This window comes from Lagopus muta, chromosome 6, assembly GCF_023343835.1.
Source record: "Lagopus muta isolate bLagMut1 chromosome 6, bLagMut1 primary, whole genome shotgun sequence".
Classification (NCBI taxonomy): domain Eukaryota; kingdom Metazoa; phylum Chordata; class Aves; order Galliformes; family Phasianidae; genus Lagopus; species Lagopus muta.
In genome coordinates, this window is record NC_064438.1 from 6,642,979 (window position 1) to 6,667,882 (window position 24,904).

At 45.0% G+C, this 24,904-nt stretch overlaps 1 protein-coding gene across 13 annotated transcripts in view; it reads right to left on the reverse strand.

The window, feature by feature from the left end:
• The window catches only part of DAGLA (diacylglycerol lipase alpha), a 64,070-nt gene that overhangs the window by 12,786 nt on the left and 26,380 nt on the right, over positions 1 to 24,904 (reverse strand). For 12 of the 13 annotated variants that reach the window (XR_007377916.1, XM_048949570.1, XM_048949569.1 and 9 more), the window contains 15 exons: positions 24,749 to 24,887; positions 24,097 to 24,308; positions 21,892 to 21,993; positions 21,170 to 21,308; positions 18,141 to 18,228; positions 13,380 to 13,514; positions 12,876 to 12,953; positions 11,538 to 11,662; positions 10,261 to 10,417; positions 9,901 to 9,984; positions 9,696 to 9,773; positions 5,774 to 5,854; positions 3,649 to 3,791; positions 2,222 to 2,290; positions 914 to 986 (listed from right to left, as the gene is read on the reverse strand). Coding sequence is in view for 12 of the 13 variants with exons in the window: in XM_048949570.1 (XP_048805527.1) it covers positions 914 to 986; positions 2,222 to 2,290; positions 3,649 to 3,791; positions 5,774 to 5,854; positions 9,696 to 9,773; positions 9,901 to 9,984; positions 10,261 to 10,417; positions 11,538 to 11,662; positions 12,876 to 12,953; positions 13,380 to 13,514; positions 18,141 to 18,228; positions 21,170 to 21,308; positions 21,892 to 21,993; positions 24,097 to 24,308; positions 24,749 to 24,843 (1,659 nt within the window). In the remaining variant the exon portion in view is untranslated. Of the gene's footprint in view, positions 1 to 913; positions 987 to 2,221; positions 2,291 to 3,648; positions 3,792 to 5,773; positions 5,855 to 9,695; positions 9,774 to 9,900; positions 9,985 to 10,260; positions 10,418 to 11,537; positions 11,663 to 12,875; positions 12,954 to 13,379; positions 13,515 to 18,140; positions 18,229 to 21,169; positions 21,309 to 21,891; positions 21,994 to 24,096; positions 24,309 to 24,748; positions 24,888 to 24,904 lie in introns of those variants that run through there. The other variant, XM_048949571.1, reaches the window with a different exon arrangement.

Below are 24,904 nucleotides of genomic sequence, written 5' to 3' on the forward strand. Positions count from 1 at the left end.
GTCCCTGCTGTTTGAACCTTAGGAGAAATAATCCTGCACTTCTTTCCTTTCCTTATTTTAACCTTAAAAGTGGCAAAATCTTGCTGTGGATGTTTTTGCAGAGTCAGGGATCTAGAACAAGCACATCTTTGTCCACCAATGGGACATCTTCAAGGACAAACAAGGTAAAGAGAATCTGAATTTTTAATGCATGGAGAGAAGAAAAGGTACTTAAGCAAACAAAAATTCCCCTTGTGCTTTTATTTACGCACTAAAAAAACCCAAACCTAAAAGTCAAAAGTTTACTGAAACAACAGCAAAACAGAATTCTACCAAGAAACAACATCCGCTCAGTTTTTTACCCTACAGATATTATCTCACTAACATCTTAGAATTTTAGAAACAATTTTAAAATCTGATGTTCTTTCCACCTCAATGTAATGGTAAGGAAACCCAGGGAAGAACAACTTTGCACGTTTCTTAACTCTAAAACATTAACAGGCCACTTACCCTGGAACAGCACCACCTGGAGAGCACAAAGCAGTGCCTACAAGCAGACAGATGCTGCACTTCCCAGCCTGATACCAATCATTTCTTACTGGCCAGAAAAAGCTACAGCTGCAACACAGACTTCCAAACAGGCTCAGACGACAAAACTTCCTTCTCAGTTTTTTTGGACATGTGATGATGAACCCCCAGCACATGAGCCAGAATTGCCATAGAGTTACAAGCCAGCCTGCAAGCAGAGTGTTTCTCTCAGCCCTGTCCTCTCCAGCTGCTTCCATCATCCCTCTGTTTACCTAAACAACAGTGATGGTGGATCTGAGGAGATCTGGGAGTCAGGAGAAGCCTGCAGTATTGCTGTGTGACACTGAAACTTTATCATCACTGCTCAGACACTTGCCTTCGAGAATCTGCTCATCCTCATTCTCACCTTTGGTTTGTTACTTCTCTGAAGAACATCCAGAAGCTGCCTGCGAAATCCCTCCAGCTGAGAGAGACCAATTCTGGGAAGAGAGGAAGATGTGCTTATAACAGCTGTGCAGGGAACAGCAGACAGGGAGCAGGACAGCAGAGACATATAGTGCAGAACAATAAGAAACTATGCTACAAAAGAAACAAGAATGCAACAGTAATGCAGATCACTTCAGAGGTGAGTTGTGCCATCACCTGGGACCAGTAACCAGGGTAAAATGCGACAGGAAGCCACTGTAACAACAAACAAGTGTGAAATGCAATAACAGAATCAGAGCAGTAAACATAGATAGAAGAAGTCAGTGAACAGATGAGGGTGGTGGAGCACTCAGAGAAAACACGGAGACAAGAAACAGTTCAAGTATAGGATGCCACAGAACAGATAAATCAAGAAAGATAGCACAGAGCTATATGACAACATAAAACATTATAGAATATACAAGATTCTCTTTTACAGCTTAACAGAAGGCACTGGAACAGGTTGCCCAAGGAGGCTGTGGATGCCCCATCCCTGCAGGCATTCAAGGCCAGGCTGGATGTGGCTCTGGGCAGCCTGCTCTGCTGGTTGGCGACCCTGCACACAGCAGGGGGGTGGAACTAGATGAGCATTGTGGTCCTTTGCAACCCAGGCCATTCTGTGATTCTATGATATAGAGAACATCACAGTACTCTTCCTACACTAACTCTACATGCCTGATACTGTACAGACAAAAACTGTCTAAGGTCACAGAATGGGGCAGAAGTTAAAATAAAACCCGGGTTGACTCCTAGCCCATTGCCCTGCTCAGCAGAATGTGTCACAGGAGATGACAAGCAGTGAGGAATGTCAAGACAAGGAATGGGGGAGCTGGTTCAGAGGTGTGAGATGATAGGCAGCACTACAAAATGTGATGAGAGCACATCTAGCTCAGAGTGAAGAGGACTGAGATAACACAGACAATCACAAAGATGGCACTGGCATGTCAGGTACTACCATGAGTATAAACACAGAGGCTGGATATTCACCTTTTTATTTCATACAGGCGACTGAGAGATGGAGAGGGATATGCCTATAAAAAGGCATACAGGCATATAAAAATGCCTATAAAACACCAATGTAGGTGTCCAGGTAAAAGGTGCAGGTAACCAGGAGGACAAGTGAGAAGCAGACACGGACAGGTAAATGAGGAAACAAGACAGGTATGATCTGGGTGTTTCTGACTGGAAATAGGTGACTGGTACAGAGCAGCAGATACTCATCAAGGAATTCGGACTCTTCTCAACTTGCCTGGGCACTAGATCTTTGCCAAGCACGACTGCAGTCACAAACTCTTTTGAATATTCCATGGCATCCTCACTGGAAGAGAAACAGGACCAAGAAGAAGCAAACAGGGTTTCACTAGCAGCAAACTGCAGTTCATTCCAATTTGCCACTGGTGTCTGAGAGGTTACTAGACAATGAACAGGCATCATAAACACACAGTGCAAGCTGCTCCAGGTCCTTAGAACTTGCACACTAAGATGAGCCTGATACACACATCTCATGCCCCAAGCAACGTTACTCTGTAAGGGTGCAGCTCAAATAGAGCAACTCCATCTTCCTTACCTGCACATGGCTCCAAATAGACTTGGATAAGGAAGTACTCTACACTCAGCACCTCCTACCACTTCTCCTATCCTTTGGGAATGGCAGGAGACTATGGAAGAAGGTATTTCATGCCTCTGAGACTAAAAAGCCATCACAGAACTAAGATAGTCACCTCCTGCAGTAACCTAAGCACCAAGACAAGAGGGAATTGAGGCTTCCACCCTATGACCTTGTTCTGCAACCAGCTGCCTTCTAGAGACCTCGCTTATGAAACAGCCACCACTGATGGAGGCCAGCACCTTTCACCCAGAGATGATCGTGGGCACAATGCAGATCACAAGAAAGGTGTGGCAGACAGAAGCACCTTGAACTTCGTGCTCAAGGCACCCTGAGCTCAGAGTCAGTTGAAGGGGTACAGCTTGGCCTATGCTTTATCAGGGGATCTTGGGAGGGGAAGCTCTAAGCAAAAAGCTACGGAAACTCCCAGGAAAACAGTTCTACAAAGCAATGCCTCTACAGCCACAAATGACTAAGAAGTATTATCACAACAAGGCATGCTAATGTCCAGATTCATTAGCAGGATGATTAAAATCCCTTGGCCACTCCTGGAACATGATGCAGTAACCACCACAGGAAGCTTCTAATCCACAGGTGCTTTCAAGTGCCAATTTCTTTGTCAGTTGCAAAAGGAATCCTGACAACTAGATCTGATATAGACACCTGCATCTGGTCAAACATCTCCCATTCTGGACACCTATTGGCAGAAGATGGGGGGAGAACACACCGGCACTGCACAGACAATAAGGGATGAAATTTCACCCTGTCCACCCAACTTGTGTTTCCCACTAAGCAGAGTTAAATCAGAGCTACAGAAGCACACAACAAAGTCATAAACCTGAATACTTGGGAGTGGCCACCTGCCACTGGAACCTAAACTTCAAATTCTAATACAGAAAAAAGCTGCCCACAAGCCTCAGCTCTCATCAACTGTTACTACACTTTTTCTTGCCTGCTTCTCAGGGCACAGACTATCTTTTACTGGTCGTCAGAACATCACAACCAGAATCTGATGCCACTTCAGCTACACACCCCCTCTCTGCCACCAGACCTCCTGACCCAACACCTACCTCAGCAGCCCACCAGGGGGAGAATAAGCAAAGCACTTCAGTGATGGGTACTGTGGACGCAAGAGGAAGGACAGGATGGCAGCTGTGCCAGCCCCTAGGGAATGGCCAACCACAATCAGGCCATAGTGTTTTGTTCCTCTCCCCTGAAAACGAGAACAAAAACAAAACAAGAAATTGAAGTCAGACTGGAAAGAAACTTCACAAACCCCCAAATCCGTCCCTTTTCCCAGCTGCAGGTTGTTCCTATACTTGAGCACTCCGCACTCCAACTAACCAACTGCTCCTGCAATGGGAGCTACTGATGTTATGCTAGATTTTGAAATGGGAGCAGTTTTCTGCCCTCTACTATTGCCTCTTCCAAAGGTACACTGGAATTAATTCACTTCTGGCATTTTCTCTTACACTTCCACAAATCAGTCCTTGACCTATTGGATCTTTCCTGAAAGAAAAATGAAACATATGCTTAAGTTGAGTTACATGAGATCTGATGAGCCTTCTGATGATATTCAGCTCCAGGCTCACAAATCAGAGGTCTCTGATTCTGGCAGTGAAGGGTTTTTCTCATTTATTTCATTGCTAGTGAATGCTGAAAAACAGAAATCCTAACCTGCAGTTTGAACAACAGTCTTCTGAAATCTAGATGTTCCCAGCAGCTGGCAATCGATTGAGTAATTCATAGACAAAACTACTCTCTAACATTTTGTAGTGTTTGTTATTCAGAGGTCACAGTGCAAGGCATGCCTCAGACTTAGTAAGTTAATTTTCAGAAATTTCAATCTTGTTTCAATGCAGTATCACAGAGCTTTGCCAGTACTCTGTAGGGCTTACACAGGGTCAGAGAATGCAGCTCCTACTCTCTAAGGTCTTGGGTAACCCGCTGCAGCTGTGCTCAGGCTTCCACATAAGATGAGAAAAAAGAGAACACAGAAAAAGCCACAAGAATGAAAGATCTATCTTTGTGCCATTTACGAACAGCACCCCTAAGTCAACACCATGTATGCTAGCCAGTGAGGTGAATCCCACTTGTTGCATTTTTTCCCTGAAATCTGCTGCTGGCAGTTGACAGAAAAACATGCTGGGCTAGATGAACTCTTGGTAGGACCTAGAATGGCATTTATGCTCTCTCACTTTTCCATATATATCTGAAAGTTCAGCTTCAGCCAGCGCTTCATTTCCTAACCACAAGGCCATAGTTCCATCTCATTACTCAAGTTCTCTCGCCCCCTGTGTGAGTTAGGCCTAGCTAGTTAACTACATTACATTACATAGAAATCAGACCCACCATACATCCAAGCCAGCTCTGAACAAAACCAAACAGGATACCTAGCATCACACACAGAAGCCAGCCTAAGTACTCAGCCAGCACACCCTTACCCGTCAGACAGCAAGGACAGAAGAAAACACCCCTGTAAGTAACAGCTCACTGAACAAATCCAATCTTCCTTTTCTAGGCAGAGAGGAATAAAGCACCATATTAAGAAGATCAGTGCCTCTGTACCTCCTATGTACACCTACCAACACCACAAGGCAGCCACTGCAGCGCTAACTGGTACGGCACCAGTTCCATGGAACATCAAGCCTTTCACTCTTCTCTTTTTCACTACCACTAATTTCCCATGGGCCTGCTCAGGCCAAGGCACTCTATGGGCATGAGAAAAGGACAGCTGTCTGGCAGCAGGGAATCAGGCAGTGCAGAAAACGTCCTCTGCTAGGAGGTTGACATTCTATTACTGACATGCAAGCTAAGGTAAGCATCTTAACACCTCTCTCGAGTCCTCTTCTGATAGAGAGCTAAAGGAAATGTGTGCACACAGACAGGCAGCGTGACATCCCACTGCTGTCTCCGTAGAAGATCTCTATCAAGATGGGATTTTAGTTCCTCTTGATTTGTTTTTAATGTTCCCTGTCCTGCATGGCCACTAAATGGGACTTCCTGTCTGAGAAAAAAATATCAGGAGCTCTGCACTACTCTTGGGAAGGAGGCCCCAGAAGAAAAAGGAGTAAGTAACAACAGGCCTGTCTGGAAAGCCAGAGAGATAGGAATTGAGATTTGAGAAATTAGTACAATAGAAGGAAATCTCATCTTCTGTACAGTCCGTGGTGATAAAATAAAGCTAATGCTCACCAAATCTCGTCCGAAGGCTTGAGAAAGCACCATCTCTTGCTCCAGTTTCTTCTTGATGTACTCAGCAGACAGCACCATTCCCTGAGCGCAAACAAAAAGAGAACAGAGTATGAACAGCTGCATATCAGCACTGGGGGAGAAGGCAGCAAACTGCCCTCGGTGCTGGACAAGCTGAGTACTGCACAGCATGTGTCAGCACTGAGGAAGAACACTGCCTCTGCTTCATGAGGCACGTGTTTTGGCTCACCAGAGCCACAAAGTGTTCAGGAGCAATAACAGCTCTTAAGTTCTGACAGCACACATCGATCCGACTCTTGGGCTAAAGCCTGACAAAGACACAAACCACACCACTAACTGAAATGCAAGGCTGTGTGTCTTGTAGGTCAGCCCACACTGAGACCTGCAGTGGAGCAGCAGAAGTGAACTTCTTAATCCCAGAGCTGCACTCTTGCATTTAAATCTGCAAAGGAAAGCTAGCCAAAAAGGTTCAGGGAGACAGCACAAACACCCAGGCAGGGAAAAAGTGGCAGTTCTATCTGTGTGGGAAAGCTGCTGATGACTGGAGGTGTCAGCAACTATTAAGTGAATTCAGCTGACCGAGGACGTTAATGGAATTTTATTTTTTAAAGGTTTTTATTCCCTAGAAGCTAAGGAATGCTGGGAGATGGGAAACAAATGGATGGCCTGGTTCTAACCATCTATCCACTCTCCCAGCTGATTGCTCCACTCAGGGTTTGTCTCACTCTGTGCAAGAGAGATGCAGTTTGGTCTGTTGCATAAATTCTTGGTTATGCTTTTATTACAGTTAATATTCAGAGGTGAACAAGCCTGAACTGCCAAGGCTAAAAATGGTGATGTAGCTCAGGGTAAACAAATACAGAGATACTGCTAATTATCATTTGGTGATTGCAGCCCTTGCATAATGCGCACTGCCTGGGCTGGCCAAAAACCAGAGAAGACCATCTCCTCTGCTATTTTCCATCACACCCCTACCTGCAAACAGTTTAAGTACAAAGTGAATTTTATTGAGCGCTGTTTAATCACAAAGGCAGAAAAGAATGCATGGCCTCCTTCAGAAAGCAAAGAAATGGGGAATTTTCAAAGCCTTTGATATCAAACACCAATCTGCCCAGTGAAGAAAAGGAACACAGGTAATTCTGCTGAACTTAAAAAGTCCCTGTCATTATCAAACAAGCAGATGCCATGGTATTTCAGGCCTGTGTTCAGCTCCCAGCAGCTAGCCAGCTTCAGCTGCATTCAAAAGAGTCTCCATTTCTGATTCTAACGAGGAGTGAATGGCAGGCGACTTGTATGAATTTCTAACAAGAACTTAGGATCCTGTTTTTAAAAAGCATATCTACCTCCATAGTGATTTTACTAATGGTCCAACCGTCAGTCTTAGAGCTGTATTTTCAATGATTACTGGATGTTCTAATACAGTGATGTCAATATTATGGAACGAGGCTTATCCCCACAGAGTCATATTTAGGATTCATGAGTTTCATAAGAAAAAAAATCACCTGGGCTTAACTTTCAAACCCCATGTATAAATATCCAAATGGACCAAACATCTAGGAGAAGGAAGGCAGAAATATTCTGTATTGCTTTGCAGCCTGAAGGCAAGAAACTGCTCCACAAGATGGGAAAACCCACAAAAGAGGGTATCCCTGTGGTAGAAAAGAAAGTTCTGCTGTTGCTGACTGCTTTGACATACAGGTGAGGATTGCTGGCACAGCTGAGCGTTCAGGGCTTCCTCCCGCACAGCCATTCACTGTCATTTTGGCTGGCTGAACACCAGCGACCAAACCTCCATAAAATCATCACCTGTGGAGTTTTGTCCTCTGCAGGCTAACAGAATTCAGCATGGATTCATGCCCCTCACTTACAATTATTTTTAAATGAAGTCCATTATAAAATCATTGTATTTTACCTCAAGCAGTGAAGATTTTGCTGTGGTTAATTTCCACTCCAAGCTGCGACAATCTCCTATTTTCCTTTTTTTTTTTTAAACACACCAACCCACAAACCTTACCCACAGCTGGCCCAAAATAGCTCAGAAACCTCTCAAACTTCAGCTGTGGCATGTACAGCAACCCAAACAATCAAACACTTCCAGCTGTGGTCCCAGTGGAGCAACAGGAAGGCTCACGCAAACATCAAGAGTTTTCATTTCTCAGATGTCTGATAGGCACCACATGAAGCAGCATGGCTTGTGGTGGAGATAACAGGGCATCCCAGCCTGCTGGGTAGCATCAGCAAGGAAAAGAACAGAAGCCAAGCAACTAACAGGAAGCTCCCAAACAGCCCAGTGCTTTTCTACAAATTAAATGTGTTAGCAAGGTACTTCATCTGCTTTTGTATTAAAGTTGACTTGTGGACATTAAAAATGCATCAGGACCTGCATCTCAAAATTCTATTATTTCTCTTGGCTTCCCTCAGGAATCAACAGTGCATTATTGTCTAAAGATTTATATTTATAATAATTTCAGATAAAGCAGTATTTCTGCACTTGTAACAACAGAAAAAGACATAATGCAAAAGGCAAATAAAAATCCAGTGCAAAATAGAGGGAATGATCTGATGTTTCATATAAGTTACTGGCACATTAACATTTCCACAGGATCAAGAGAAGAATCCAACTCCTACAGGTATCTATTAGTAGCTTTTCTGCAGATTCGAAATAGAACAAATGCCCCTTGCTTCCCTTTGGTTTATACAAACTGCTTATCACAACGGTTCTGCAAAGGCATTCTGAATCAGATGAAGGAGCACAAAACCAAGTGACATTACCTTTGACAGCAGACAAAACACTTCAGAAACGTTAGATGAGAAGTAAAGACTCAGATACCTCGATATTAACTAAGTGACACATCACTTCCTCATTTATCTCTGTTTCTATACAACGCCTTGTGTAACCACGACACTGATTCACTTTCCCATTTGGGGGAAATGAAAGAAATACTCATTTGCGAAAGAAGAAGTACAAAGTACTGTTTTCAAAAAGCCCCATCCTGAGAGTCTGAAATAAAATCCTTGCTGTCCCAACAGCACTTTCAGGTAACTGCTCCTTTTTCAGGCCCATACCCAGCTGAGCATCTGAGGACGCAGCTATCAGCCTCTAATGCTTCGCTTGATAAAGCACAGCGCCAAAGAGCATCACGCAGGCCATCTGGAAGGACACTGTGAACAAAGCAGGAGCCCTCAGGAGTTACGAGCTCCATGTCCTGCCCCGAAGGGACCCTGACCAAATCACCCACAGCATTCCCTGAGCAGCAGCATTTCCCAGCAGCTACCACAATCCTTTCGACAAACGCAATCACCAGTTTGGATTTGCCTTTCCCAGTCTGGCATTACACCTTGAGAGGCTGCCAACCTCCTGCTAATCTTAAAACTCAGCATGCGTGCCATTACTTTGCTGGAGTGGGGCAAAGGTAAGCTCTCTGCTGAATTGGTTTAGTCAGCCCAGTCCTGCTCACTAACACAGACACGTGGCATCAGTCTAATTACACAGATGCAAGCCCTGCCAATGTCTGCTTGCGAGGTGCAATGAATGTCCCATTGCAACAGAATTGTAAAGACACTGTCAGGGTTTGATTGCAAATTCTCAAAAGGTCGTTCGTTGGAAGAGAAAGTAATTTCAATGACACTGACAATTTCGTTCTAGGTCCCCACAGATCCCTTTTTGCAGCTCGCTTTTTACTACTTGCATGCTGTAATTTTCTTTTTTTTTCTTTTTTCTTTTTTAACAGAATGATTTTAACTGTTACGATTTCAGGACTTATTTGTTTCTACATCTCATAGTCATTTCACTGCCGTTGTAAAACACTCTTCACAACTCAAGCAGTTTAGGCTGTTTTTTTGTTCCTGTTTTGCCTATAACTAAAAGTCAAAACCTCAAAACAATACACGTTTCTTTACATACCTTATGTCCCAGCCAGGTTCCATGGTGACCCTCAACTGGAAGGCGCTCTGCGTCCCCAGTCAAGTCAGTCAGGGCATCCTGAAGAAAGGAGTCGCTGTGCTTCAGATAAATCAAACACCAACAGCCAGCCAGGAAAATCTCAGGCTATCCTAAAAGTTTGCTAGGGTGGCCAAGGGTGTGTGAGGCCACTGCACAATGCACTTACTTTTGGAGACAGAGTTCCTCGGATACTAATGACCACCTTCTTCTTCTCATGGTCCACAGCCACGTAAAAAGGAGTTTCATAAACCTAGAAGAGATGCACTGCTGTAACACTCTGATGAGACATCCTCCTTCACATATTCTCCTGCTCGGGGAAAGCACAGCAGCTTAACATTTGCTTCTGAGGGGGGCCAAATATTTCTGTCCAAGGGACAGAAATTCTTGGCAGAGAGATAAAGTCTAGGGTCAGAAAAAACATCACGTTTTCCTGTGTTGTACCACTAGAGCTGGAAGCATGCGAGTCCCACTGGGAGGGGCCTTGGGAGCACGCCGCACACAGGAAGGGGCTGCAGACTTTGCGTACCGCATCGTGGCAAGAAGTGTAAACAATGTCCACCGAGGTCATGTTCTCATCCAAGAAGTGGCGCCGGATGGCAATGGCATTGCAGCCACAGCAATTATCCTCTTCAATGGTGACACTGGGTGCATAGCGGGGACGTGAGGGACAGAGACAGCAACACCTGCAGAAGAGAAAAATTACAGCCTTGAGGAAAGAAGAGGAACGTGGAAAAGACAGATTTTAAAGTGGGACGCCTGGAGCGAGGTAAGGGAAAGGAAGAGAAAACCTGCAAGCCACACTCGTGTCATCCTGACAGCAGTCATCTCCCTCATTTGCTGCAGCTCTTGCACAAAACAGCACACAACTCCTATTTCCACATCAAAAGCGGCACGAGGATCAGATGTAGTTTTCCTTCTGAGCACCAGAGAGAGCTACAGTGCAGCCAGTCTCCAAGGGATCTCTCCTCAGGAGATGCACAATCCTACACCGCTTCAACACGCAACTAGCATTTATTAGATCTACTTATAGCAAGTAGCAAAGCAGGTCTAGAATCATCCCAGAACTACAATGCAAGCACAAACTCTTTCTTCCTTTCTTTTCCTTATGATACACTTCAAAGTGACTCAGAAGGACATTCCTCCTAGCAGGTTTGAAGAAGAAATTTACTTCTTTAAGGGCAAAAAGCTCAACTCTGAAGATAATCCAATGACAGCATTATAGAAGCTAAAAAGCTAACATTTAACATGCAAGCCTGAAGTGAACTACAGCATTGCTGCCTTGAAGTGAGCAGTATACAGCATGGCAATCAAAAAACAATTAGTCAGAGAGAACACAGCACAAACTCTGGCCAAGTCTCATTGAGGCTTTAATAAAGACCCAAATGTCAATTCTCTGCCTAACTGGGCTTGCTGATAAATCTGCTTTCTGCATTCTGAGACAGCTATTTTGACTCGGTGTGAAAGCACTCTTGTGCCAGATGAGTTCTCTCCACTGGTTATCCAAACCAAACAAAGGACTGGCATGATCCTTAGTGCACCAGAGAGGACAGAATATGACAGTGGTTTATTTAACAGGGTAAGCAGATAAGTAACTGTAAGAAAGAATGAAGAGAAGGATGTGAGAATGAAGTTACCGAGAGATGGAAAGTGTAGGAAAAGAGAAAAAAGCAGAAGAGGAAAAAAATAAGAAGTAACTGAAAAGTGACAGAGAAAGCAGACTGAAGAAAGGATTCTAAACCAGGGAAAAATAGAAAGGAAGAGGGAAGGAGAGAAGGCAGAGCGATAGGCAGGACGGCCACTCACGAGCAGGATCTGGCCAGGTGACAGAGTCCACATGTGGGCTTCCTCATCAGGTATATGGGCCAGCCATAGGCAGCCAGGGCAAACAGCATGTAGTAACACACCTCTTTGTATCGCTGCATCTCTTGCTGAAAGAAACAAGAGACTCACTAAAGGCCTTATTCTCTTCATATGTCAATTTCCTCCTGTTCCCCTTTTTCTACTGTAGTTAGAGACTGCACCCTTCTCCCTGAACATCAGCATTCTCTCTACCAGCACTGGGACAGCAAACACTGTCAGCATTTCCAGGTGACTGCAGGAGAGCACTGTGATTATGCTCAGTAAGATCCTCTCCTTCCCTCCCCACCCAGTATGACTGCACATTTATGTGATTAGAGAGGACTTACTAGATGCTTAACAAAGCTTGAAGTTAGTTCTACAGCCATTCTTCCCTATGTAACAAACACTCTGCTGCAAAGAAAGGCCAACCTCTGTGTATTTTGCCCCACCCAACCCTAACTGGGGAGGGAGAAACTAGTACCAAGTACAAGAAGATGAGCTCTGTAAAGATGCTGCTTCCAAATGGGCACAAGCCATAAGGAAGATGCACAGAGAGGACCATAAAAGCCAGGCTGGGGCCAAATGCCCCAGGGCTGTCTCCTATATGCTGTGCAGACCTCTCTCCCCACATACCTATGCAGAAAGAGATAGCCTGAACATAAGCAGGAAGTTAGCATTAGGTGCAGAGCAGCACAGCACAGCTGCAAGCAGGCTGATCACAGAATTGCTTAATCAGAGGTGCTGGGATTGGGTCGGTCTTTCCTCTCTTGCAAGAATATCATCTGATCAAGAGGGGTGAATATAGCTTGCCCAGTGAAGGGCTGCAACAGCACCATTACAAAAGAAAAGCCAAGCTTAATTTACATAGAACAGACTGCAGCTGTCTCCATCCTGAGAACTGCTGACAGAAGCAGCCCAAGGAAAAAGGCTCCATCTCACTCGAGGCAGCTCCCTGCCCTCACCAAGATGAAGCCCAGCTGGTGGTACCATTACATAGAACTCTGCACAACATTCCTGGCTGCAGCACTCAACTCGTACCTCTGACTTGTAAGAAATCTCACACTGTCTTTCAGCATCAGAGTGGAAATACTACTTCCCACAAAGTGGAGGACAGACAGATAATGCTTTAAAAGTGATCCAAAGACAACAAAGCCTCCTGAAGAACAAGTATTGTTATTTGATTGTACCATTCTTAATCTCTTTGATTATTCCAGAAAAGCAGAAAAGAAATCATTTAGAAAAAAGAAAGCAGGCTACATAAAGAAGCATGTGAGTTTGCAAGATCACAGTCCAGCGACTTACCGCATTTTTCAGATCCAGATACTTTGTGTTCCTGGTCACTGGCATCCCAGACAGAAAAGCTAAAATGTCATTGTTTGCCTGTAAGTCACAAACAAGAAAATATTCTCTGTGACACCAGGACAAAAAATCCATGCATAAGAAACAAAGAACTGGGTAACCTGGGGCAGGACAGCTTGCAAACATCTTGAGCAATCCCTGTATTGGTTCCAATTCTGCTGTTCTGATTTCCACCTGATCCAACACCGTCTGAACCCCACCTCTGGAGAAAATAAGTACAACTTCTCTGTTCACTTAGGAATCCGCAAATCCCAATGGCAGAATAGTTTGGGAATTCAGGGCTTTTTTTTCCCCTCAGGTTGCCTCTGAAGTTCTGCCCAGATGCTGGAGTCTTCTCTCCACTCTTCCTATTAACTTTAAAGAAACTGCCTCCAATTGCCTGTCTAGGGTCAAGATTTAAATCTGTATGCATCACCTAACTAGAAAAGGCAGCAAGTTTCCACCCACCTCATCCAGCACGGCGTTGCGCTTTGCCCGCTGCCGTTGGCGCAGAAGAACCAGGCCTGCAATGATGTCAGATGGGACGATGTCAAGGTCTCGGAAGAACTCGGCGAAAAGGTAGGCGATTTCAGAGTAGGCATCCTGCAAAACCCACAGAGAAAAGCTTTAGGAAGAGGAGTTTGAGTGTGGGGAGCCTCAGAACAGGACACAGAACAAGAGCCGGTGCGGCAGCAATGGCCCCAATTCTGTAGCCCCAAACATCCACAGGATTCCTTCTGGGTACACCACATCTGGTCTAATCATTATTAATACCTCTGACTATAAAAAGTAGGCAGCCTGCTCTGGTGGTTGGTGACCCTGCACATAGCAGGGGGGTTGAAACTAGATGATCGTTGTGGTCCTTTTCAACCCAGGCCATTCTGTGACTCTATGAATGTCACACGCGTAGTCTCAGCTGAGACTGCATTTGCACTATGCAGTCTGCTGTGCAGATAAGCTGACCACCTAAGCATCAGGACATGGAATGCATATACAAAGGCAGGGAAGGACAATGTTTTCAGTGTAAGTAAGACAGAGGAAGTAAGCCGAGAACCAAAAAGATCCCCATCCAGTGTCACCCTACAGTCAGCCTTTCTCCTCAAAAGCAATTTCATTTGAACAAAGGCTATTCAGGAAAAATGCACCAAATATATCTTATTTAATAGCCTCTTCAGTTCTGTAACTCTGTCCTGGAGTTATTTCCCCTGGAGTTATTTCCATACTTAAGTCAGACCTCACCATCCTGGGCACATTACGGAGAAAGCGAGAGACTTCTGCAAGCTGTCAGAGAACAGCCTCTGTACCACTCACTGCTCACCACTGTGCTGTTTACTACATGATTTCAAAGAGTTAAAGTACAACAAGCACGTGTTATGCATCAGAGCTCCAGGTCCTGAAAGAGCTGAGCAAGTTAGCAAGCTTTTCCAAGTCTGTCCTGGAGCACACCCAAGCAAAAGGGCCTGAAAAGAACAACCTCTGAAAACAGATCCGAGTCATCGAACCATAGAATCATTAAGGTTGGAAAAGACCACTAAGTTCATCAATTCCAAGTTACTGAACAGAGAGTTCCCAGCGGGGAAAGTGACCAATCCCCTAAACGAAGACATTGCAGAAGAAGGGACAGAATTGGAAACGACCTTAGAAAATCATCTAAAGCTTTAAAGCAGAGTGACACAGACTGTGAGGAGAAACGTTATTTCCCTTTTGGCTCCATACCACACAAAAAAAAAGCCAACAAAAAAAACCAAAACACATAGGGCCTGAAGTGAGAACGCTTTGGAAGGCTGGAAGTGGCTGGACTGTGAGACAACATGTTGGGTCACTGCTCACAATAGAGAGCTCAAAGACTGGGGTGACCCGGAGGCTGAACCAACAAAGAGTGGGATTGAGCAAAAGCTATAGCACACAGGTGATCAATATTTCAAGTGCTGCCATTGTTAACTTTTCCTACCAAGATCTATCAGACTAAACCTGAATTCTTAGCAATATTTTCATAACCTTTATTCAACACTAATGCCACGCAGCTACAGTCCCATCTGTAGAAAGCCTGGGCTGTTCACTTGGGCTGGTCTTCAGGGCAGAATCTCTCCATCTCTTTGACAGATCAGAAAGCAAATTCCTTCTCCCCCAGCAGGCTTGCAGGAAATGACCTACATTCTTCTGTTCTCTGCAAAGTCCTGGAGTGCACGATTACCTTTTACCATTTTTCACTTGCCTAAAGTAAGTTACATCATGCTCAAGAACGGGGTTTCGGGTGCCCACTGCACAGGTTTCCATACCAGCTGTGCACCTGAAGAGCAAACGGATTCCCATCAGCCTTTCCAACTTTACAATCACACTGTCCACAAAATGCTGACCCAATAAATCCTTCCTACAAGTACACAAGAAATGCGAATGGCCTCAAATTAAAAGGCAAACAACACTAACCCAAAGTAACACTACCACCTCCTAATACTCTGTTCACAGTAAAAGCCCAGAACAAAAGTTCAGTGTATGCTTTGTTCTGAAAGAAGAGTTGCTGATGGTGGGCTTGATGGGATGTTGCAGGATTGACTGCAGTCGGTCTCTGTGACAAGCCCTGGAGGCTCTGGGGCTGGCACAGCCAGCAGACTTAGAGCTGCAGACATTGCTCCAGACCCACAGGAACAGATTCTTGCTCTGGTGCCACATTCACTCTGCAGAATTCTATTTTCCAGCTCAGAGGACAATCATCCCCTGCTAGAACACTTTTTTTTCCCCATGAAGCCTGGGAGAGGCAGCAATGGATTCATTTCTGATCCATTACATACGCATTCATTCCACACACTGTCATGCCAGGACACACAAAGTCAGAGCTTGTTCCTTCAAAGAAAAGAGCCTGGAAATCACTCAAGCTGAATTTAAAGTGGAAATTCAACAGCACAAGGAATTTGAAGACTCTGGTATCTGCTTTTATCCTGAACTAGAAATAGAAGTAGAAACCAACAGGCACTACAGAATTTTTCATTTCACTGCTCGGGAAAAAAAAAAAAAAGTTCACATAATGTGAAGTATTTTGCATTCCTGAATACTGCTGTTCCTCAACAGCATTCCTGAATACTGCTTTTGGGAACCAAGGCACTCAATGCCTCTCAGAGCTCTGGGATATGGCAGAGTGATGTGACGGGGCAGCCGGGTGCAAACAAAGGCAGTGCACCCCAAGGTATTTCTGCTGATGGGCAGAATGCAGCCTCCAAGGAAATGCTGCTGTTTGAGCTGCCACAGCACACAGCTCATCTCGTTGCCATTTTCCAGATGGATTTTCCTAACCAGCTCTAGAAGATGATCTGTGAAAGTTGGCAGGGCTGGGCTGTGCCTCCAGAGCAGGCCAGCGGCTTGGGGCTGCATTTCATCCAGCATGCAGTGCCACAACGCATGGCTGGATTTCTGTAGGAGGGCTACGACAACAACTGCACCCCGAGGATAACAACGTGCTCACCCACAAGCCTTCGTGTTTAAGTCATACTGGTTGCCATATGTGATGAACACATGTTCGGGTAGCCTTCACCTGTCTCTCCATTATTTTTACACAGCTTTCATCTCACTGCACTTCTTCCTTCTGAGGTTAAAATCCCAGACTCATTTCTCTTCCTATACAAGTTCATAGCCCCTCCAATATGCTCCTTTTTCTCCTGCACCTTTCAGCAGACCAAACTATATTTAGTGAGGAGATCATTGATGCAGTCAGTCCCTTGATGTTTTCTGTCACTTTCTACGTCCTTCCATGTTTTTCTGAAGGTTTTTTTTGGCCACTGCTGTGCACTGATGTCTTTGTTGAGGTGTCCTTGATAACTCCTCGCTCTTTTCCTGAGAGGTTGTAACTAATTCACAGCCTATCAGTGTATGCAAGTAATTTGTTTCTTCAGATGTGCATGCACTGCTTCATCCTTTGCTATTACGACTTTCGTCTCTCATTGATAACAGCTCCCCGGTTCTGTTTGGTCCTTAAGGAGCTCTCAATTACTCATAATTCTGAGCAACTTTAATATTAATGCTGTCAGCACAATCCTCCACCTCAGTGTTCACCTCTACCAGGTTATTAAGACTCCTGCTGAATATCACTAGAACATGAAATCCTGCTCCCACCACTTTCAGTAGGAATGAATGGGCTGCTATCGTTTGGGAAGTGAAATCAACTCCTTACCCTGCACTGTTTCTGCAAAGGAACAATCCCAACTGTAGCACGTGAAAACTTCAATCTTCATCTGAATCCACAGACTCAATAGCAGGCTCTGCTAGCATCTCGAATAAAGCCTGTCAGTACCCAGGAGTATTCTTGTTGCTGATTCTGGCAGGTTTATATTTTTCCATTTTCAAAGTCTCTCTCCTTCTTAGGCATAAGACTGACTCAAACTAATAGGATAAACTGACTAAGTAAAGGAAAACTGAAACTGATCACACAAATTGCTGTTAAATGGTGAACCTAAATTGATGAAAAATATACTTTTTCCACTTGTATCGTCACTTAAAATTAGTCAGCTTGCTGTAATAGCAAAGTAAAGAGCAGCTTCTGAAGGCAAGCTTGAAATTGACAATACCACTCTTTAGAGCTGTTATCTGTCTCAGAGAGAAATCCATAATATTTAAAACTGGAAGGTTAAGAATGGCTGTTTTGAAAGTCAACTGTCCTCCCCAGCAATGTTACATCTGCATCTAAAGAGAATATCAGCTTCTTCAGAGGCTGGTGATGCACTGGAACAGGTTGCCCAAGGAGGCTGTGGATGCCCCATCCCTGCAGGCATTCAAGGCCAGGCTGGATGTGGCTCTGGGCAGCCTGCTCTGCTGGTTGGTGGCCCTGCACACAGCAGGGGGTTGAAACTGGATGATCGCTGTGGTCCTTTGCAACCCAGGCCATTCTATGATTCTATAATTCTATTTCTGCATAGGATACCTAGATAAGCTCCTGCAGAAATACAGGCTTTAATTTGCCCTACTCATGCTGAGAGGAAGGAAAAGGAACCAGCATAGAGCAAAAGTCTGTTCATCCTGAGGGGTGGCTCAGCTTGCTGGAGGACAATGTCAGCCCTTGCAAGCACTGCTGTCAAGGCTCACTGGACTCCTCGAGGCTCCACATCTCAGAACGCTCATAAGAGCAATGAGGCACGTCCAGGTTTGATAGCAGGAATCCCACATTGCTCCGCTCTGCTGAGTCCTACGTATCACTGGCCACACACAGAGCTTGCTCCCTGCCAGCAGCTTCTTGGTACCTACCGACTGAGAGTCCTTTGTCCGTGTGCAGCAAAGAAAAACCTTGAGGCGGCGTGTCCAGCTGCTGGCCTGCCCTTCCTCCAGGCGGTGTCTGCAGAAAAGAAAGCAAGGTTTACAAAAAAACAAAGACTGAGCACTAGCACTAAGAGCTGTGCAATTTTTTCCAATAAATAGCTTACTTGGAAAAATATTTTTATGATATGTACCAGTTACAGAACTGAAAAAATTTCCATTCTGTGACTATGGTGCATAACTTGAAACCAAAAGTGGGGAAGAAAGCTAAAGGTTCTCCTTCAATTTAGAAAAGGTTAAAAAAAGCCTGAATACAGAAGGCTTCACTCAACCCACATTTGGTTTATATGACATTTCAATTTCAGCTTCAAATTTAGCTAATTGGACAACCCTATTTAAAATAAGCTATTGCTGAGTTCATTCCACTGCTGTGAACTTGCCCTAGTTACTACACTTTCAGAGTGACAGTCCATTAAGCTTAACTAGCATTCCTGCAGAACAAACCTGAGATCAAGACAGGCTCAGTGTTAAGGAATTAGTTGACTTCCCCCCCCCTCAGAAAGCCATGCTGCCTGCATAAGGATAAGGTCCACAGTTCTTGCAATGCAGGGTTGCCGTCACATGAATGCAGAGCAACGTAACATAGGTCAGTTCAATAAAAAAAAAAACAGCTTCTGTTTTTCTGCCATGAAGAGCCCAAGCACAGAGAGTTGGTTGCACCTGGAAGAAAAAGCTGCTGGTAAGCAAATACTTGCCGACAACAGAAAGAGGAGATTTTGCAGGGCTTCATGGCTGAGCATTTTAAAACAAATACCCACAACCTCCAAGGAAGATTCCAAAAGTGAAAGAGGAATATGAGGGACCTAAGATGGAGCTGGCAATGCTCTGTTTGCTCCACCAAATGCCAGAAAGCTCGTGCAGCAATGCAAAGAACTTCACAACTTCGCTGCGGGGGCTGGACAAGCAAGCGTACTCTGAGCTATTTTCTCTCTGACTTCTCCCAAATTCCTTCTTCCAAACACTGAACTTCCACATGTTTTGGATGAGTCCTACAACAAGTTTTTTTAGAAAAGTCTCAGCGCAATTAATTGAGCCATTTGTTTCAGTTTGATTTATTTTGTTCATACTGCAAGAACATAAAAGCCCACACACATCAAGAAGCCACAGATAAAAGAAAACCACAGTCCAATAGCTACAGCAGAGAACCACAAAAAGGAAGCTGAAGGTTCACATCCCCTAAATGTGACAACCAAATCGAGTTCTTTCATGATTTGAGACAGGAAATACAGCTCAGATTAAGGGGATACAAATGCCAAATTAATGCTATAGCTCAGCAGGCTTTTATCACTGCTGACCAAGGGATGCAAGAGGAACAACAGGCCCTCAGCATCTTGCAGAATCATAATCCAGAAGCAGGCAGAGAATTTCAGAACTCCCTGGAAAGGATTGCTTCAAGCAAGTGGCTAATTTCAAACTATACTGTTTGGAAGCAATAGGTTTAGTAGCAACCACGTAGGATTATTTCATGTTTCTCTTCCACGTTACAGCCCACAGCATTTTGCTAGTTAACATCTGTTAACACTCCCTTCCTACAGCAGAAATCTGGAAGCAGCAGGAAAAAGCTCTCTGAAAACGTTACAGGCCTGGAAGAAAAAGCCTGGCCATGGCCCAAGGGCAAATACCTTCACTCAATTGTCTGGGGTCTCAAAACTTCCAGGGGAGATCATTTTTGGTGTTCTGTTGTATCTCACTTTAAACTTCCTAGCAAAAAGAACTTCGCAACCTGTGGCTCAGCCTTCCATCAAAAAGAAAAAATGTGAATTAAGCCAAACAGCTTTGATTTATTGTGGGGTACCAGAGCCATCTTCCAGCTTTTCATCCACATCTGCTTGGGAATGTCTTCATTGTAATGCAGCAATTGCAGCCATCAGGCTCACAGGGCACTAATTCTCAATATTAAAGGGTAGGGTTAGCAACATACTAGAAAAGGAAAGAAAAGCTTCTTGTATTCTGCAATAAAAAGCAGGCATCTGGACACTTTTCCTCCCTCCAGAAAAAGGGGTTCTGAAGGATTCCTCTTCAAGACACGGAAATAGCACATATTCAGAACACCCCTCACGTATACGTTTGCAATGAGAAATGCAAAATTTGCAGGATATTTTCACACAGAAGGTGGTGACACACTGGCACAGGTTGCCCAAGGAGGCTGTGGATGCCCCACCCCTGCAGGCATTCAAGGCCAGGCTGGATGTGGCTCTGGGCAGCCTGGTCTGTCGTTGGTGACCTGCACATAGCAGGGGGTTGGAACTGGATGAGCATTGTGGTTGTTTTCAACCCAGGCCATTCTGTGATTCTATGATATTTTTTAAAAGCCTCATTTTTTAGCATTCAAAATCTAATGCCCTCTGTCCTACAGAGTTACATTCCTTACTTATGGTTACATGTGTCAAAACTGCATAAGAAAACAAAGCCTGCTTGTTCTGTCCCGCTACAGGAAAAAGCTGCTGGAAAATGCCTTGCTTGGTGAAAAAAGCTTTCACATCCCCATCTGGTTAGCTCAAAGATGCAATCAATTCTTAATTAAAACATCTAGCTGCCAACCCAGAAGAGTCTGTTTCTTGGCCAAGACCAAATCTAAGAAATTTCAGGCCAAAAGGTCATATTTTGCAGATAAACACAAAAGAAGAGAAAGGCTTTGGACAAAGGTGGCTCAACCTAAGCAAAATTCAAACCCTGCTAACAGGATGGACAAACAGGCTGCTGTGATCAGCACTGTGGCTCCAGGGGCTAAGAAGGATTGCCAAAGCCAGTGACTAACACACAATCCAGCCAGGCGCTGCCTTGCTTTGCCTCCTTTAAATACAGATGCCCACACACAGCACCTGACAGCCTGAGCCGCCTTCCTCCAAAATCACCCTCCCCAAAGGGAAGCAACACCTGCAAGTGAACGCTCCCTGAAGCGAGGCAGGGAGAATGCCAAGGAGGGCAGGAAGCAGGGAGCCATTCCAGCAGTGCTTTACCGCAGGTTGTATGTCCGCAGGTTGCGCTGCCTCCGCTTGGTGGCCCGCAGTTTGACAAAGGTCCGGCCTGTCGGGTCGAAGACGCACAGGACGGTGATGCAGACACTCAGGATGACAACCCAGTTGCACACCACCATTCCTGCAAAGAAAGGGAATACGTCACGTGCTCTGCCCTCAGGTCTTGGCAGTGCTGTTTCCTGCTCTTCTCTGAGCGCATCACACACACGCCTCTCTGTTGCCACAGGGCAGACAGAAGAAGCTAACCCAAATATTCCTGCAGCCAGCTGCAGCACAAAGAAATCTTCTGCAAAGGCGTCTGACCACGGCTAGATTATGCGGCCACAGGGAGACCGCTCGTGCAGAAGACCATTAAAGACTCACTGAAGACCCAGTGGGCTGCAGCATTCCCATCACTCCCCCCAGGAGAATGGTTGGGTTCTCAAAAGCCATTTGAGAAAAACAGGAAAGCCATTCTGAACAGAAGGAGAACCAGGGCTTTCAGACTCCCCATGCCAGACCCCTCCATGGGAACAGGGATTCTTGCCTCAGTGCAGGCAGCACAAGCAAATGAATAGAACAACTGTTCTGAGCACTGGATTCTTGAGGGAAACAAGCAGAGCATTTACAGCTACAATTCACTACCAACAGTCAATCCCCACATGCATGAGTGAATTAGCTCTCCAAGGCAAGAGATGTCTGTGCTACACATTCCAAATACATACCCAAAGTGACACTCTTTGCGGTGATATCATTGCAGGAAGTGTAGTACTGCGTTAGCCAAATGATGCCCACAATAGCATACACAAACTCAATCACCAAGATAGCTGAAACAAAAGGAACACAATGAATAGTAGCAGCATCTCCCTAAGGATCAGTGACTGCCTTTCTCCATCTTCTTGCAAGGAATAAAAGGCCACAAGAATGGGCCCATATTCAAGAAAATGGGCCCAACATGTCTCCTTATCAATAACTTCTCCTAAGTGACACACAGACCACGTACACAGAGCTAGAAGTGCTCCTGGCTGCATTAGAGTCAGTCAAACAGCTGTCCCTTCTTCCACGACAGTGGAAAGACTTCCTTAGGTAAAGAGAATCACCATTACAGTAAAGCTGGCCTAATTCAAAGATACACAATAAATAGCAGTGTGTACCCAGGAATAAGTCTACTTCCTACACTTAACAAATGTTTCCATCACCTCTGACCTTTGCAGCTTTTGCAATAATTCCCAACATGCAGCCTTTAAGGAAGCCCTTACTGGCTCCTCAGTTCTGCATCTTACCCTGATAGAGAGCAAGAAATCACACCTGACTACGGCTAAAGAAAAAACCTGGGAAACACCACTCCGAAGTGCCCATCCTCACCTTCTCTACACAGTATGACCCTAAAGTACAGATGGGGAATGAGACAGAGGTAAACAGCCTGCATGTAGCACATAGCAAGCCTTTGGTGGAGCCCAGCCTAGAAAACTGAGCAGCCACCCAGTGAGAAAGAACTCAGGGCTGGACCCAGCTCCTCAAGTGTTCTGAAGCTGAGCTGCACTAGGCTTGCCTACCTTAGCTAACCTCCCCTCTGAGGCTACCAGATGTGGAACAGGAGTAGCAATACCATCGAGAAGACCTTTGTGGGCTACCATTGCAACTATGACCTTAGACTCATAAGCACTAACACTGCTCTGTTGAAATCAGGCTATCACATGGACTGTGCCCACAAAAAGGTCACATCCCTAATTCAATCACCAGAGCCATTAAGAGGGAAGAAAAAAAGAAAAAAAAAACAACCATGAAATAAACATGTACAAGACCCAAGTTACAATTTAAATACAAATCTTAAACAGAGGGAAGAGAACAGGATGATTCCTCGGACTCTACCTCCCCTGCCTCATTTAGTCTGTTTTTAACAGTGTTACTGAAGCTGTCAGGGAGATCACATTGTGCCTGGGAAGCTGGAGAGAAAGACTTGTTTGCTATTCATGTTAGTGATTTGCTTTTAGCACTCCAAGGTGGAAATGTCTCCCAGATAAGAGTTTTCAAGCAAAGTTACCCATCTTTTAGCAAATTTTGCATGAAAACAATCCAGCAAAAACATGGTATGCTTTGTTGGAATGGAATTGTTGATTCTATCTCTGAAAGATTCTCTTGAAGTCTTCACCCAGCACAGAAAAATCTGATCAAGTTTCTGCATCTGGAAGAGAACGGACCAGGGGAGGGACGACAAGCTAAAATGGAATCCCTGACTGATGGACTGAGAAACAGTCTCTTTTCCAACCCAGTTTTTGGCGGATGAGAAAAACAGGAAATGTTTTTAGGAAGAAAAAACATATGCACTTTCAGAGAGAAGATGCAACCAGCGAGCAGGTGGCAAACCTATTTACCTCCCAGCTCCTGGAGGCAGAGTATCAGAACTCACATTGCAGGATGTAGAGATGCGTTATGCGCGAGTCAAAAGGTCAAGCATGCTTCAAGGTAAGTAGATGCAGATTTAAGTATATATATGTCAGGCAAAGGACATACACATGGCCTCAGGGTGAGAACAGCCATGATTTACAAAGGCATATGCCTGTATCATAGGAAAACTTGTTGAAAAAAAGAGTGGGAGAGAGGTGTAGATGCATCTCACCGTGGCAAATCTGAGCTGCAAGACAGAAGGAGAGCATATTTTGTTAGATGAAAAGGATGTACCTGCATCACAACAAGGATGACAAGTTAAAGGTTTGCTAGAAAGATATTTGGGGCGCTGCATGAGAGTCTTAGAGCAATGGCAGGGTGCAGTATATGTGATGTATTCAGATGCATATCACATACAAGTGGCCATCTGGATGTCTTTGAGAAGCTGTGTTTGTCAGGGTGTGGGGAGAGAAGTCTTCTGCACTAGCAGATGGCAGTGTGGAGGCTGAGTCATTAGGAGGCCTCAGGCCGCTGCATCTTACCCAGTCTGACATAGAGCACATACTGCATGGAGTCTCGGGGCTCAGTGTACAGGATGCTGCCTCGCATGCTGAGCCAGATGATTGCCATCTCTGCGATCATACAGCTGAGCAGGATGCCTAGGTAGCCTCTGCCATGGTCCACCAGGTTCAGCGAGCAGGTCTCATTGGGGTTGTACACCAGCCCAAAGAGCACCACGGAGAGGATCACAAACCTGACACGCACAGAGATGCCAAGTCACATATCCCATGGGATCATATACTCATAGAATGGCTTGGGTTAGAAGGGATCTTACAGCCCATCCAGTCTCAACCCCCTGCCGTGGGCTGATTGCCACTCACTAGATCAGGATGCCCAGAATTTGTTATTTCAACTGCTTTTTCCTGAGCCCTGTACAGTAACACAGCCCAAACTCCAACCCTGGGTAGCATAGGAGGATACAAGGAGATCGGGCCAGGCTTCCTCTTTGGAAATTGAGCTTAGAAGAGCACTTATGCAAACAACCAGAAGCTGGAAATATGCTGGTGGCTGTCGAAAATGCCCATACAAGCCTTTTAGCTGCATATGTAAGCACAAGAATTACAGCTACAAGAAGCAGAATCAGCACGCATTTCATGGAGGAATTCAAACCATCACCCTGCCTTTCTCACTTACCAGGTGGTATGCAGGAGGAAGAGGAAGACTGCTGGCAAAACGAGGTCATCGCTGCCCACAGACCAGCGACGGCGGAACACGACAATCCCTGGCATGGCTAGCGGGTCTGAGAAAGGTCAGCAGGCACGATGCTCACCTCCTAGAAGAGAAAAGAAG